The sequence below is a fragment of the Salmo salar genome, chromosome 21 (assembly GCF_965601325.2).
Source record: "Salmo salar chromosome 21, fSalSal1, whole genome shotgun sequence".
NCBI classification, from domain to species: domain Eukaryota; kingdom Metazoa; phylum Chordata; class Actinopteri; order Salmoniformes; family Salmonidae; genus Salmo; species Salmo salar.
This window is the reverse complement of record NC_138311.1, coordinates 37,158,829-37,172,127: the sequence shown is the minus strand read 5'-3', so window position 1 is coordinate 37,172,127 and position 13,299 is coordinate 37,158,829. Positions and strand designations below refer to the sequence as shown.

General features: G+C 43.1%; 1 protein-coding gene across 9 annotated transcripts in view; it reads right to left on the bottom strand.

Moving 5' to 3' along the window:
- The window catches only part of LOC106582275 (titin), a 186,491-nt gene that overhangs the window by 44,413 nt on the left and 128,779 nt on the right, over positions 1-13,299 (bottom strand). For all 9 annotated transcript variants that reach the window (XM_082967139.1, XM_082967141.1, XM_082967145.1 and 6 more), the window contains 22 exons: positions 10,212-13,166; positions 9,609-10,100; positions 9,188-9,472; positions 8,652-8,951; positions 8,238-8,540; positions 7,827-8,102; positions 7,431-7,730; positions 6,513-6,815; positions 6,109-6,414; positions 5,660-5,947; positions 5,097-5,399; positions 4,619-4,921; positions 4,218-4,523; positions 3,768-4,055; positions 3,370-3,660; positions 2,975-3,262; positions 2,151-2,738; positions 1,886-1,990; positions 1,532-1,729; positions 1,116-1,412; positions 426-1,013; positions 31-333 (listed from right to left, as the gene is read on the bottom strand). In XM_082967139.1, coding sequence (XP_082823265.1) covers positions 31-333; positions 426-1,013; positions 1,116-1,412; positions 1,532-1,729; positions 1,886-1,990; positions 2,151-2,738; positions 2,975-3,262; positions 3,370-3,660; positions 3,768-4,055; positions 4,218-4,523; positions 4,619-4,921; positions 5,097-5,399; positions 5,660-5,947; positions 6,109-6,414; positions 6,513-6,815; positions 7,431-7,730; positions 7,827-8,102; positions 8,238-8,540; positions 8,652-8,951; positions 9,188-9,472; positions 9,609-10,100; positions 10,212-13,166 — 9,666 coding nt within the window. The remainder of the gene's footprint in view (positions 1-30; positions 334-425; positions 1,014-1,115; positions 1,413-1,531; positions 1,730-1,885; positions 1,991-2,150; positions 2,739-2,974; positions 3,263-3,369; positions 3,661-3,767; positions 4,056-4,217; positions 4,524-4,618; positions 4,922-5,096; positions 5,400-5,659; positions 5,948-6,108; positions 6,415-6,512; positions 6,816-7,430; positions 7,731-7,826; positions 8,103-8,237; positions 8,541-8,651; positions 8,952-9,187; positions 9,473-9,608; positions 10,101-10,211; positions 13,167-13,299) is intronic.

Here is a 13,299-nt window from a genome sequence, read left to right as displayed (position 1 = left end):
TTTTGAAAATTACCCTTTGTGTTTACTTACATACAATATCCTTTGTCATTACATGGGCAGATGGCTCACTTGGTTCCCCAAAGCCAGCTTTGTTCTCTGCAGTTACTCTGAATTCATATTGAACACCTTCCGTCAGTCCTTGTACTTTGTAACGTAGGTCAGAGACCGTTTTCTTCGATGCTCTCACCCATCTCATTCCTCTTCTCTCTTTCCTCTCAACCTGATAACCTCTAATATCACTCCCGCCATCTTTAATTGGCCTCTTCCAGAAAATGGTGACAGCGTTCCTGCTGACATTGTCAATCTCTGGGACTCCGGGTGGACCTGGTGGGCCTGTAGAAAAAGAGGAGCAAAATACATTAACAATGATGTGGAAATAATAACAGTACCGTCAATAGAATATTCTGAATATTCATGCAACTTACCAAAGCTGTCAACCATTTTGACTGGGCCGGATTGTGTCCCATCACCAGTGCCATACTGGTTCACTGCAGACACACGAAAGATGTACTCATTGCCCTTGATCAGCTTGTTTGCAACAAATCTGCAATCAAAGATATTTTCAGCAAGTTTGGTCCAGAGAAGACGGCTTGTTTCTCTCTTCTCCAGTGTGTAGGATTTGATTGCGCAGCCACCATCCTCTTCTGGTGGCAACCATGTCAATGTGCACTTCTCAGCTGACACACTGCTAGCTTCAATGGGGCCTGGAGGTCCAGGGACATCAAGAACCTTGACCTTAACATGTTCTTCTCTGATACCGAAAGGATTGCTGGCTGTAATTATATACTCTCCAGTGTTCTTCCTGCTGGCATATTTAATAGACAACGTTGAAGTAGTTGGAGTGCTTGTGATTTGGACAATATCTGAGGTCTTGAATTCTCTTCCTGCCTTGGACCACACAGCTGTAGGTGGAGGTTTGCCAAGGATCTTGGAAGCAGATACCACAATGGTGTCCCCAGCTCTGACAGAGACACCTTCCTTCATGTCTGGATCGATAGTGATGCTTGGTGGTTCTGTGAACAAATGAGCAAGAGAAATTAGGCTACTTTCCATGTCCTAGTTTAGTATGTATTCTATTGGCTTTGTCTTGAAGTAGAAAAAAACGAAAAACATACCATACTCATCTTTGCAGATAAGGGTATCAGTTTGCTCTGAAGGAACACTGATTGCGCCAGCTGCATTCTTTGCTCTGATTCTGTATTGCATGCTGCTGCCTTCTGTCAGGTCTTGCACAGTAAACGCAAGGCCTTGGACATTGATATGATTTGCTTTCATCCACGTCTTTCCTGGCAATTCCAGTTTCTCAACCAGGTAGCCAGTCAGTTTGTGTCCACCATCGTACTTGGGTGCAGTCCACATAAGTGTTACAGTGCTTCTGGTTACATTGATGACATCAGGCTTACCAGGAGGATCTGTGGAGGAACAAAAAAATCCAGTAAATTATCAAGATTAGCAAGATTAGAGAACATGTTGAAGGATTTCATATGATATCAATAGGACAGAAAGAGAAAGACAATGAAACTAAACTTACCAATTGGATCAAGGGCGATGACTGGTTCTGTTGCCCTGCTTGGCCTTCCTAAACCGGCCGCATTCATTGCCATGACTCTGAATTCATACTCCAGGCCTTCAATCAGTCCAGTCACTCTGCAGTCCTTTACCCTAATAGGGGTCTTAGTGGCTCTCTTCCACATCAAGCTGTTCCTTTCTTTGTACTCGACATGATAGCCTGCAAAGATAATAATAATAACAACAATACTTTATTATTTACCATTCAGCAAATGCTTTCAACAGTAATATCAGGAATAGTTCATTGTCCATGTCCATTTTCCTTACAGTCCATGGAAATTCTATGGATTACTAAAAATACTGTTTGCATAATTACCAGTGATTGGTGAGCCTCCATTTTCTTTAGGTTCAGTCCAATTTAAAATGGCCGATTCATGGCGAATACTCACAATCTCTGGTGGTGCAGGTGCATCAGGCACATCTGGTGAAACAAGAATGTTTTCAGTTTAGTGAAATTATTGCCATATAGTACATATATCAATCAATCATCAAACTATTGATGAATACAGATTTCTGAAGTCCTAATAACTCTTTCTTTCAAAAATTGTATTTGATATTTTCAATGTATGACAAGAACTCACTGAATGGATGCTGAGCCACCACTGGGTCAGATTTGAGGCATTCTCCAACTCCATATTTGTTTTCTGCGAACACTCTGAAGATGTATTCAGTACCATCATGGAGCCTGGTAACTCTCATAGTATTCTTCTGGATCGCAGATGCCACAGTTGCCCACTTGTTGGCCGTTGATTGCCGCTTCTCCACAATGTAGTTGGATATTTCAGTGCCACCATCATCCTTTGGTGGACCCCAATCCAGAGTGATTCCATCGGCAGTGATTTCATCAAACTTGAATGGTCCTGTCGGAATTCCTGGTTTTCCAACCACCTTTATCTGCATCTTTGCTTCTTTGACTCCTGCAGTGTTTCTTAGCAGAATTGTGTAATTTTCCGCATCACCTCTCTGGCAATCACGGATGAGCAAAGTTGTCAAAGTAGGTGTAGATTCAACTGACATTCTTCCACTGTCTCCCAGAGAAACATGTCCCTTCTTCCAGATGGCTGAAGGAGCTGGTTTGCCAACAATAGGTACGTTGATACGGACTGTGCTTCCCTCCTTGGCAACATAACACAGATCTGGGATGCCACTCAAGTCACAATCAGGTGCAACTGCAAGTTAGGAACACAATGCTTATTAATCTATGAACCAGATAAAATTATAATAAGTGCAGTAATGTAATGCTAAAATAGAACACATTTATGCTAGAAATATTAGGAACAGTTGAAAAAAAACTTGGAGATTACCAATAGATATACGTATCTAAAATGGCCAAGTATTTTGTCTCCAGTGTATTTTATGAGTGGTTTAATAGCCTAGCTAATTAACACTGGACTACTGGACTTACCGGTTTGATCTTTAGCGATCACAGTGAGCTCCGAAGGTGGTCCCTCTCCAGACTCATTTATTGCTTTCACCCTGTAAGAGTACTCCTTTCCTTCTTTAAGTTCAACCATCATATGTGACATGACCTTTCCTTTCACTAGCTCCATATACTTCTCTTCACCTTCCTGAAGCTCCAGAAGATAAGCACTGATGTGACTTCCACCATCACTGATTGGCTTTTTCCAGCCAATATGAATGGAATCTTTAGTGATCGACAGTGCCTTAAAATCTATAACTGCTCCAGGTAGTTCTGAAATCAGATAACAAGGTAATTTGATTATTAAAAATCTAACTAACAAATTACATTTAACATCTAATAGTTAAAAAAAACACATGATCACATCCAATAAACCATACCTGAAGCTCTTACAACTCCGGCAGTCTCACAACCTTCTCCTATACCATAGTTATTTTCAGCCAAGACTCTGAAACAGTAGGCCTGTCCAGCTTCCAAGTTAGGAATCCTGAAAGTAGATTTGGGGCATTCGGCTATGACACAGGACCATGCCTTTCTCTCTGCAAGACGTTTCTCAACAATGTAACTCTTCACTGGGCTTCCTCCATCAATCAGAGGAGGATCCCAGCCGATGGATGCATGGTTCAGAGATGTTTCCTTCACAATTAGATTCAGTGGTGGACCAGGAGTATCTATAGAAAAAATAATACATTATATTATTTTATGGCATTATGTAGTAGGTAAAACCAAATTTTGTTTCTCAAAATAATATTATCTTAAGACTATAATCATAGCCTACCTAGGACCTTTACGACGATAGTGTAAGACTTCTTTCCGCTCTCGTTTTCAAGAGACAAAACGTATTTGCCAGCATCATATCTGTTGATATCCTCAATGTACATAAGGGTATCCCATTCGGTCGTTTTGATCATGATTCCTGCTCGTTCTTTGAGGTTGGCATTGACCTTGGTCCACACCACCTTGGGTGGGGGACGTCCTATCAGTGGCACATAGAGTCTCATTGTGACTCCGGCTCTCAGGACCAGTACCTTGCGAAGGTCAGCATCCAGCTCAGCATCAGCGGCAACTACAAGTTAAAATAGAAAGTAGAAGAGAGTTAGACAAAACATGGATGTATTTTAGTTGAATAGACAGTAGTGCATTACATGCTTATTTCCAATTGTATGGGTTACTTAGATTAGTAATTATTCTGTACAGACTTGAGAGTTTTATGATAATGTTGACGTACTCAGGATGTCTTTGGCCTCGTGTTTCCCAGGAACTTCACTTGGCTCGCTGTATCCGATCTTGTTCACAGCAAAGACACGGAACACATATTCTGTTTTATCAATGAGACCAGTAACCAGGAACTTGGTTTCTTGCAGATTTTTGGGCACATTGCACTTCGTCCAGTCTGCTGCATCAGCTCTCTTGCACTCGACAAGGTAGCCAAAGATTTCACAACCACCATCGTAAGCAGGCTTGGTCCAAGACAAGCTAATGGTGCTGTGTGTTGAGTCGATGACTTTAGGGAAAGCAGGTGGTGCAGGTGGATCTGAAGAAGGAAGAACATAAGAGAATGTCAGCGAGAAGTGTTGGGACATGTAATCCTTAATGATTTAAGTGAGCAAATGTTGTTGTAATACTTACACACAGGATCCACGGCAAGGGCAGCATTGGATGCATCACTTGGTTTGCCAAATCCAGCTTTGTTCATGGCAATCACTCTGAACTCATACTCAGATCCTTCTGAGAGCTGGGCAGCTTTTATGCTCCTGTCAATCACTGGTTTACGGTTGACTTTAGCCCAGTTGAGCTCTGACGCTTCACGTTTCTCAACCATGTAACCCAGAATGGTAGCTTTACCATCATCAGCAGGCGCTTTCCAGCTGACAGTCATAGAATTGGCTGTAATGTTGGTAATAACTGGTGGCTCACTAGGACCAGGAACATCTGCAAATGAGAGAGAGAAAGAGAAAGAAGGAGAAGAATGAGAAAACACTTAAACATTGCACAAGCAGAAGAAGTTCCACTGTTTCCAACTCAATCAAACAAAAATATTATATATATATATATATATACACACACACACACACAAATGTATATTCAAACATGTTTGAAATATTACCATATGGATTCTTGACCATGACAGGGTCGGTGAGGATGGGGTCCCCAATGCCATACTGGTTCTCAGCACTGACCCTGAACTGGTATTCGTGGTCCTGCATGAGTTTATCTACTGTGCAATCGGTCAGTTGACCATTGATATTGGAGGTGACCAGAGCCCAGTTCGCTCTGCTGGTTTCACGTTTGTCAATGATGTAGTTGGTGATTTCAGAGCCTCCATCTGCAACAGGTGGCTCCCACCTCATCTTAATACGGTCCGCAAACACCTTGGTGACTTTCACTCCGGCTGGTGGGCCAGGTTTATCTAAGGAGAACACATAGATTATATTACACATCAACAGTTGATTCTGAATATATGAATATTGTATTCTCTATTCTCTTGCAAACCATCACAAACACATTCATATACATTACACTAACATATCTCAAGCCGTTATAAAGAGTTTGAGTATATACAAATACAAAAATAAAATGTATTAGCATGAAGCTACAACATCAGTTTGGAATTTGTGCACAATGATAAAAAGACACATTTAGTGTAACTGTTATTATAATTTCGCATACCTAGAACCTTGAGCTTAATATTGGCATATTTAGTGCCATTGGGATTTTCAGCTAGAATAGTGTACTCTCCAGACTCCTTCCTTGCAACAGAGAACAATTCCAGAATGTGTGTGTGTCTCTTCTGTGTCATCTTCATCCCATCAACCAGTTTCAATGGAACACCATTTCTCTTCCATGTCACCTTGGGCAGTGGTTTTCCAAACACTACTGCATCAAAGGAGACATTTTCTTCAGCCTTCACTATGATCATGTTCTTCATGTCCACTCCCAGCTCGACCCTGGGGGGAACTGGAGAAACAAGAGAACATCACATCAAGTAAAAGGTCTGTGTTGACCATGCATCCACATTTATTTGGAATCATTTTGGGATTGAAAAAATTGCATTTAGTCATTAGATGGATAACAAAAACACTTTGTTTTGTTAATGTTCTGAAGGAGCAGTGCCTTACCATTCTCTGCAAACACTGGAATGGCATCTGAGATCTGAGAAGGCAAGCTGATGTTGATGGCTGACTTGGCGAAAACTCTGAAGTGATACTGGGCTCCCTCCTCCAGGCCAGTTACAACATAGTCTTCTGTTTTGACGTTCTGGCAGTTGGCATTGCAGCGAACCCATTTCTCTACTTCTTGACCAATTTTCATGTACTCCACATAGTATCCAATGAGCTTGCTACCTCCATCATTTTGGGGGCGAGTCCAAACAAGTGAAACAGTGCTCTTTGTCACATCCATTACCTCAGGTTTACCAGGTGGATCTAGAATAAGAAAATGACAACAGTTTTAATTGACAGATTGCAGATTTCAAAGCCAGTGAGGGACACGGTAAGCCGCACATCACATGCTCATAACTTACCGATGGGTGTTCTTGCTGTGACCCAGTCAGTCTGTTTGCTTGGTTTACCCTGGCCGGCCTTGTTGAGGGCAGACACCCTGAATGCATATTCCAGACCTTCCATTAAGCCTGTGCAGTTGTATTCAAGTCCGCGGACAACGGACTCATTTGCTCTTACCCAGAGAAGGCTGTTCCTCTCTTTACGCTCAATGCAGTATCCAGTAAGAGGACTGCCACCGTCAGTTGATGGGGTCTCATAGGACAGAGACACTGCTTCACTCTTAACTTTCGTGATACACAGATTTCTGGGCTCGCCTGGGACATCTGGAATTAGAATATGGAGTTAGTTTGGAAGATTAACAAACATTTTGTAAAACACATTTATTGTACATAATGTACATATGAATATGGCCTAGATTCAATCAGATCAACGTTAACCGACGACAGTAGACACCCGCATAACGAAAGTTCTTGCGATGGCGGAGGTGGAACTGCATAGGAGCCGTCAAATCGATGAGAAGCTGCTCTTGCCATCATTGTCACAAAGCCACACCTGCCCCACTCACGTTAGATGTTCAGAACAGGAAAGTGTAGGCTGTATAGAAATAATTACAAAATAATGAGGTTTTCTATCAACAAGGTGTAGATTACATCTCACATTCCAGTGTTCGAACTTGTAAACAAGGCTGCATGGGTTTGACTCCATGCAGCCAATGGCGATGTCCACTTGGGTATAATGCCAGGAGCCACTTGTGAAATTGACAGCTATAACACAGTTCCACTTTCGACAACATCAAAACAACCACTATGTGGATGTTGGCTAAAGCGGATCTGATTGAATCAAGGCCTAGATTACTTAGAAAATCACAATTCATTGTACAATAGGCTTTTTTGGGGTGGTAGGGGGACCATGCTTATACATTGTCTTGTTTAACTCACCGAAGGGATATCTAGCGATAATTTTCTCTGAATAGATTGGCTCCGAGATGCCAAATCTGTTCTCAGCTCGGACACGGAAGCCATACTCCATTCCAGGGGTAAGCTTGCCAACTCTGTAGCTGGTTGTGGTGCATGACGCAGAAGCTATGACCCAGTCTCCTCTGCTCACATCACACTTCTCAATGACGTAGTTAGTGATGTTGCTTCCACCATCCTCACTGGGTTGGTTCCACTGGAGTGTGCAGGCATCAATATCAAGCTCAACGATCTCCAGGGGAGCGTCAGGAGGTCCAGGCTTATCTGTGCGATGAAGACATGTACCAACAGCATCCATTTAGGCTTTGCATTCTGGCAGTGTATTAGTCAACTATTTCGAATTTCCTCAATAAAACTTACCCTGTACTACGACTCTAAGGATCTGGCTTATTTTGGCGGCGCTGTTCTTAGCAGAAAGACTGTAGTAACCACTGTCCTTTCTCGAGACGTCTTTCATGATGAGTGAAATGCAGTTTGGAGACTTTTGCACCATGAGACGATCAGATGTCAACAGATCCTCGGCTCCTTGCTTCCATTTGCAGAATGGTGTAGGTTTTCCAGCCACAATAGCATCAACTCTCATTTTCTCTCCTGCCTTTACTGTGACAATATCAGGCATGATGATCTTTGGTGCCACTAAAAAAGAGAGGAAAACATGTTCTTAAAATGAGGACTTAAAAAGATGTGTGCAACAGGAACACTTTTTTGAAAACCACACTAAATCCAGACAAGGTAATTCTGGGATTTAACAAAAAAATATTTGCTACTTACTCAGCTGCTCCTTGACCTCAAATACTCCCTCAGCTTCTCTTGCCAAACTGGTTCCAGCCACGTTTCTTGCTGCAACCCTGAACTTGTACTTTGTGCCCTCTTTAAGTCCAACGACTACAATGGTTAAGTCTTTAACAACGGAATATGGTGTCCATTTGTCTTCAGGTTCACCATGGTCTTTGTAATCAACCATGTAGCCATTGATCTTAGCTCCACCATCCCTCAAAGGTTTCAGCCATCCCAGAGTGGCACTGTTCTTTGTCACTTCCAAGACATCCATCTTCTTGGGTGGATCAGGTTCACCTGTTTAAAGAAATGTGAGATTTATGTGAATCAAAACACAAAACAATAAACTCCACTTACACTATCCACTATTTAATTATAATATTAGACATACTGTAACAGTGCACTTACTTATAGGATCAGATGTCAGATAAGCTTTTGGAGAGTCTTTAGGAACACCAATGCCATATTTATTGACTGCCATAACTCTAAAGTAGTAGTCACAGCCAGGTGTGAGGCCGGTGACTTTGAAGCTTGTTTTCTTCAAGTCGTTGATACAATTTGACCAAGTCTTCTTGTCGAGTTCACGTTTCTCAACGATGTAGTTCTGGATTTGACAGCCACCATCATTATCTGGAGGGAGCCAAGACAGCTGACAGCCGGTGCTTGTCACATCACAGACCTCAAATCCTCCGACAGGTCCAGGAGTATCTGTTCAACAAATGGAACATCAATATTGGATACAGTCCATATAAGAGTACAAACAATTATACTGTAATCAAACAGTACAAACAATTATACTGTAATCAAACTAATAACATTAATTTGACATTGTAAAGAATTAAATGTACATACATTTTTCTTGTTTAAAGTCTTTCACAGTGAATAGTAATCTGTCATTCCACAGACTGACATAAAAAGTGAAAGGATAGACCTCAGTGACTTACCCAATACTTTAACACGGACAAATATAGCTTTCTCCCCAGCGGAGTTGGAGAGTGTGAGAGAGTATTTGCCGGAGTCGTCTCGAGTGCTCTCAGGGATCACAAGGAAGGACATAGTATCAATCTGATCTACATGTCCTCTCCTGGCCACATTATCAACACCGAGCTTCTTCCAGGTGACTTTGGGGGATGGTCTTCCTCTGATAGTAGCGAAGAGCCTGATGGGGCAGCCTGCTCTAACAGTGAAGCCCTTCCTTAGACTGGCATCCAAGTCAATCTCTGGTGCCTCTGTTAGTGGGTGAGAGAAGGGGGAGAACATACATCAGACATAAAGAAATCATTATAAAATATTAGCTATAAGCTACAGTTCTATAACAACTGGATGTGTTTTCATCTAGGCCAATATCAAGAAGTATTTATTTACCGAGGACCTCCTTGGGGTTGACAGCCTCTTTGAGTGTAGCAGGACGACCCCAGCCAACCTGGTTCTGTGCAGAGACTCTGAATTCATACATCTGCTTCTCATTCAAGTTTGGAATGGTGAATTCTGTGTGTACCAGCACACCAGCACCGGTGTTACACTTCTTCCAGCCCTCTTCTTTCTCCTTGCGTTTAGCTTCAGCTATAGCTTTAGCTGCAACTGCAGCAGCTTCATCCTCAGCGTCCTCTTCATAACCTTCTCCTGCTGCTGCTTCAGGCTTAGCTTCACCTTCAGGCTTAGCTTCATCTGCAGGTTTATCTTCAGGAACAGCTTCAGCTTCAACCACTTCAGGTTTAGGTTCAGGTTTGTCTCTAATTTCAACCATGTATCCAATGATAGGAGCACCTCCATCATAGATAGGCTTGGCCCACCCAAGAGTAATGGACGTCTTGGTGCTGTCAATCACCTTGAAACTGCCTGGAGGACCAGGAGTCTCTGGAATCAAGGAAAACAAAATGTCTGCATGTTAGTACAGCCAATAGGGAAAATTAATAACCAATAATAATAATAATAATACAATGTCTCAAAAATGCATAAATGCTGTACCAATTGGATCTTTGGCTGCTACTGGTCTGCATGGTTTGCTTGGCTCTCCCAGTCCAACTTCATTTTCGGCCTTGACACGGAACTGATACTCGTGGTTGGGAATTAAGTTGCTGACTTTCATGCGTCTCTCAGAGATGGTACTCTTTGTGCATGGCACCCATTTGACAGCACGCTTTTCTTTCCTTTCCAGGATATAACCAGTGATAGACTTTCCACCATCATTCTCTGGTGGGGCCCACACGACTGTCATTTCCTCCTTGCCGATCTTGGTGATCTCTGGTGATTCTGGTGGTCCAGGTCTGTTGAACTGAGTCCTAGCTGTGACAGGTTTGCTCTCCACTGCAGGACCTGTCCCCATCTTGTTTTCTGCTCTGATGCGGAAGATGTACTCATTTCCTTCTACTAGTCGGGTAACATTGCAATAGTTGGTGACAAGTGAAGCAGAGTATGTGGACCAGACCATTCTTCTTGTCTCACATTTCTCAATGATATAGCTATCAACTTCACATCCACCTTCATCTTCTGGGAGATCCCATGCAACTCTACATTTGTCTACTCCGATTCCAGACACCTTCACGTCTCTCACAGGCCCTGGGACATCCAAGACATTAACAACTGCGTATCCAGTGAAGGTTCCAGCAGAGTTTGTGGCAGTAACAACATATTTTCCGGTGTCTGTACGTTTGGATTTGGTCAAAAGGAATTTAGAGTAATCTGTGCCCGTTTCAATACTAACTCTGGGGTTATCTCCTGTGGCCCTGTCCTTCACCCACTTCACCTCTGGTTGAGGCTTTCCTCTGAGTCCAGCCTCAATTCTGATAGACTCTCCAGCTTTAACCACAAGGGCTCCAGCTAACTTTATATCAAGCACTGGTTTCTGGATCTCCTCTTTAACAAGTACATCACCAGTCTTCACCCAGTCACTTTCTCCACCTTCATTGCATGTCTGCACTCTGAACTGATAGGTTTGTTTTTCCACACACTTGTCAGCCATGAAGAATGTACTTGTAATCAGATCCTCGTGTAATGGCACCCATTCTGCCGCTCCTGCTTCTTTGCTCTCCAAAGCGTAACCAATGTTGGGGCTTCCACCATCATAGTCTGGCCTCCTCCATTTCAAGAAAACAAAGTTCTTACCCACGTCGGTTACGTGGAAGTTCTCTGGCTCACCAGGCGTGTTAATGGGATTGATGGCAAGGGTTGGTTGTTTTGTCTCAACTGTGGGCCCAGGGCCGCATTTGTTCGCAGCACAAACGCGGAAGAGATACTCGTGGCCCTCCATGAGTTTGGCTTTAACCATGCGGTTAGTGCAGTCAGATGAGATCATTGACCAAAGCCTCACACTGGGTTCACGGCACTCAACAATGTAGTTTGTAATCTCAGAGCCTCCGTTATCTACAGGGTTCTCCCAGGACACCATACAAGAGTCTTTGGTCACATAGGTGGCCTTCAGATTCTGACAGTGTCCAGGTCTATCCAACACATTCACAGTTATTGTAGCTTCGGCTTCACCACTGTAGTTGTTAGCCTTCAAAACATACTTTCCATGGTCTGCTCTGGTTGCCTCTTTTATTCTCAGTTGAACAACAGGCAAGTTCTGAGTTAGTGTTGTGTGCTTGACGGTTTCCAATACGTCCTCACCCTTTTTCCAGATAATCTCTGGATCGGGTCTGGCTTTCACATAACCGATGATGTTGATGTTATGTCCAACTCGGACAGTCAAACGCTCACGGCTTGTGGCATCCATCTCTATCTCTGGAGGTATCATGATGTCTTTGGCAACCACCGATCCAAGGCATTCTCTAGGCTCTCCAACTCCAATCATATTTACAGCACTAATGCGGAACCTGTACTCTGAGTGTTCTTCAAGGCCTTTAACTCTGTAAGCACACTGCTTAATGTGACCATCCTTGTTGATGATCTCCCATTCTCCGCCAACTTTCTGAATTTCAATAATGTAGCCCATGATTGGACTGCCTCCATCTTTATTGGGCTTAATCCAGACTAGGTCTGCATTTTCCTTACTGTAGTCCTTGATTCTGGGGTTAACTGGAGGTCCAGGAGCTTTAATTTGACGACAGGGTTTTGCTGGGTCTGATATGTCAGAAGGTCCACTGAAACCAGCAATGTTTTCAGCGAAAACTCTAAACTCATATTCATTTCCCTCAAAGAGACCAAGTACTCTGATTCTGAGATCCTTACAGGGTGTCGTGTTGACACGGATCCATTTACCACCTTTGTGTCTACGCTCAACTATATATCCAGTGATTTGACTTCCTCCATCAAACAATGGCATGGTCCACCCAACAGTGAGAGCATCTTCTGCAATGTCCCATGTGTTTGGTTTGCCTGGATGGGCAGGGGGTTCAAACGTGTGTTGGGCGACAGTTGGTGCACTTTCAAGAGGAGCGCCGATACCCATTTTGTTCTCGCCACGGATACGCACAACATATTCAACACCGCTCTGCAAACGAGAGATCTTAAGCTTTGTAGCTGTGCTACCAGAGCTCACACCTCCCCAGGTTTCCTTCTTAGCCTCCCTCTTCTCAACAATGTAACCTGTTACAGGGCTTCCACCATCATCCTTTGGAGAACGCCAGTCAATAAGCATGTACTCAGGAGTAACCTCAAGGATATTGACTGGTCCAATTGGAGCAGCGGGCACATCAAGAACGGTCACATTCAAAGCCAGAGTCTTGATTCCTGCAGGGTTGGAAACTGTGAGAATATAGGTTCCACTGTTGGTTCTCATACAGTCATTGATGCTGAGAACTGTTGAATAGTTGTCACTCTCAATCTTAACTGCGCCTTCGGGTACAATTTCTGCTCCGTCAATGGACCATTTGGCAGTAGGCGCAGGGATGCCTCTCATGATAGCAGGGAGTCTGATTGTGCTTCCACATTTCACGATGATTCCTTCGATCAGCTTAGCCTCAACTTCAACGATTGGAGCCACTGTGAAAAGATGGAGAAGAAGATGTAGGTTAATTGTTATAATTTGTTTGATGATGGCAATTATGTTGTCTACAAATCAATACATATAGGGGCGGTTTCCTGGACACAGATTAAGTTTAGTCCTGTAATAAGA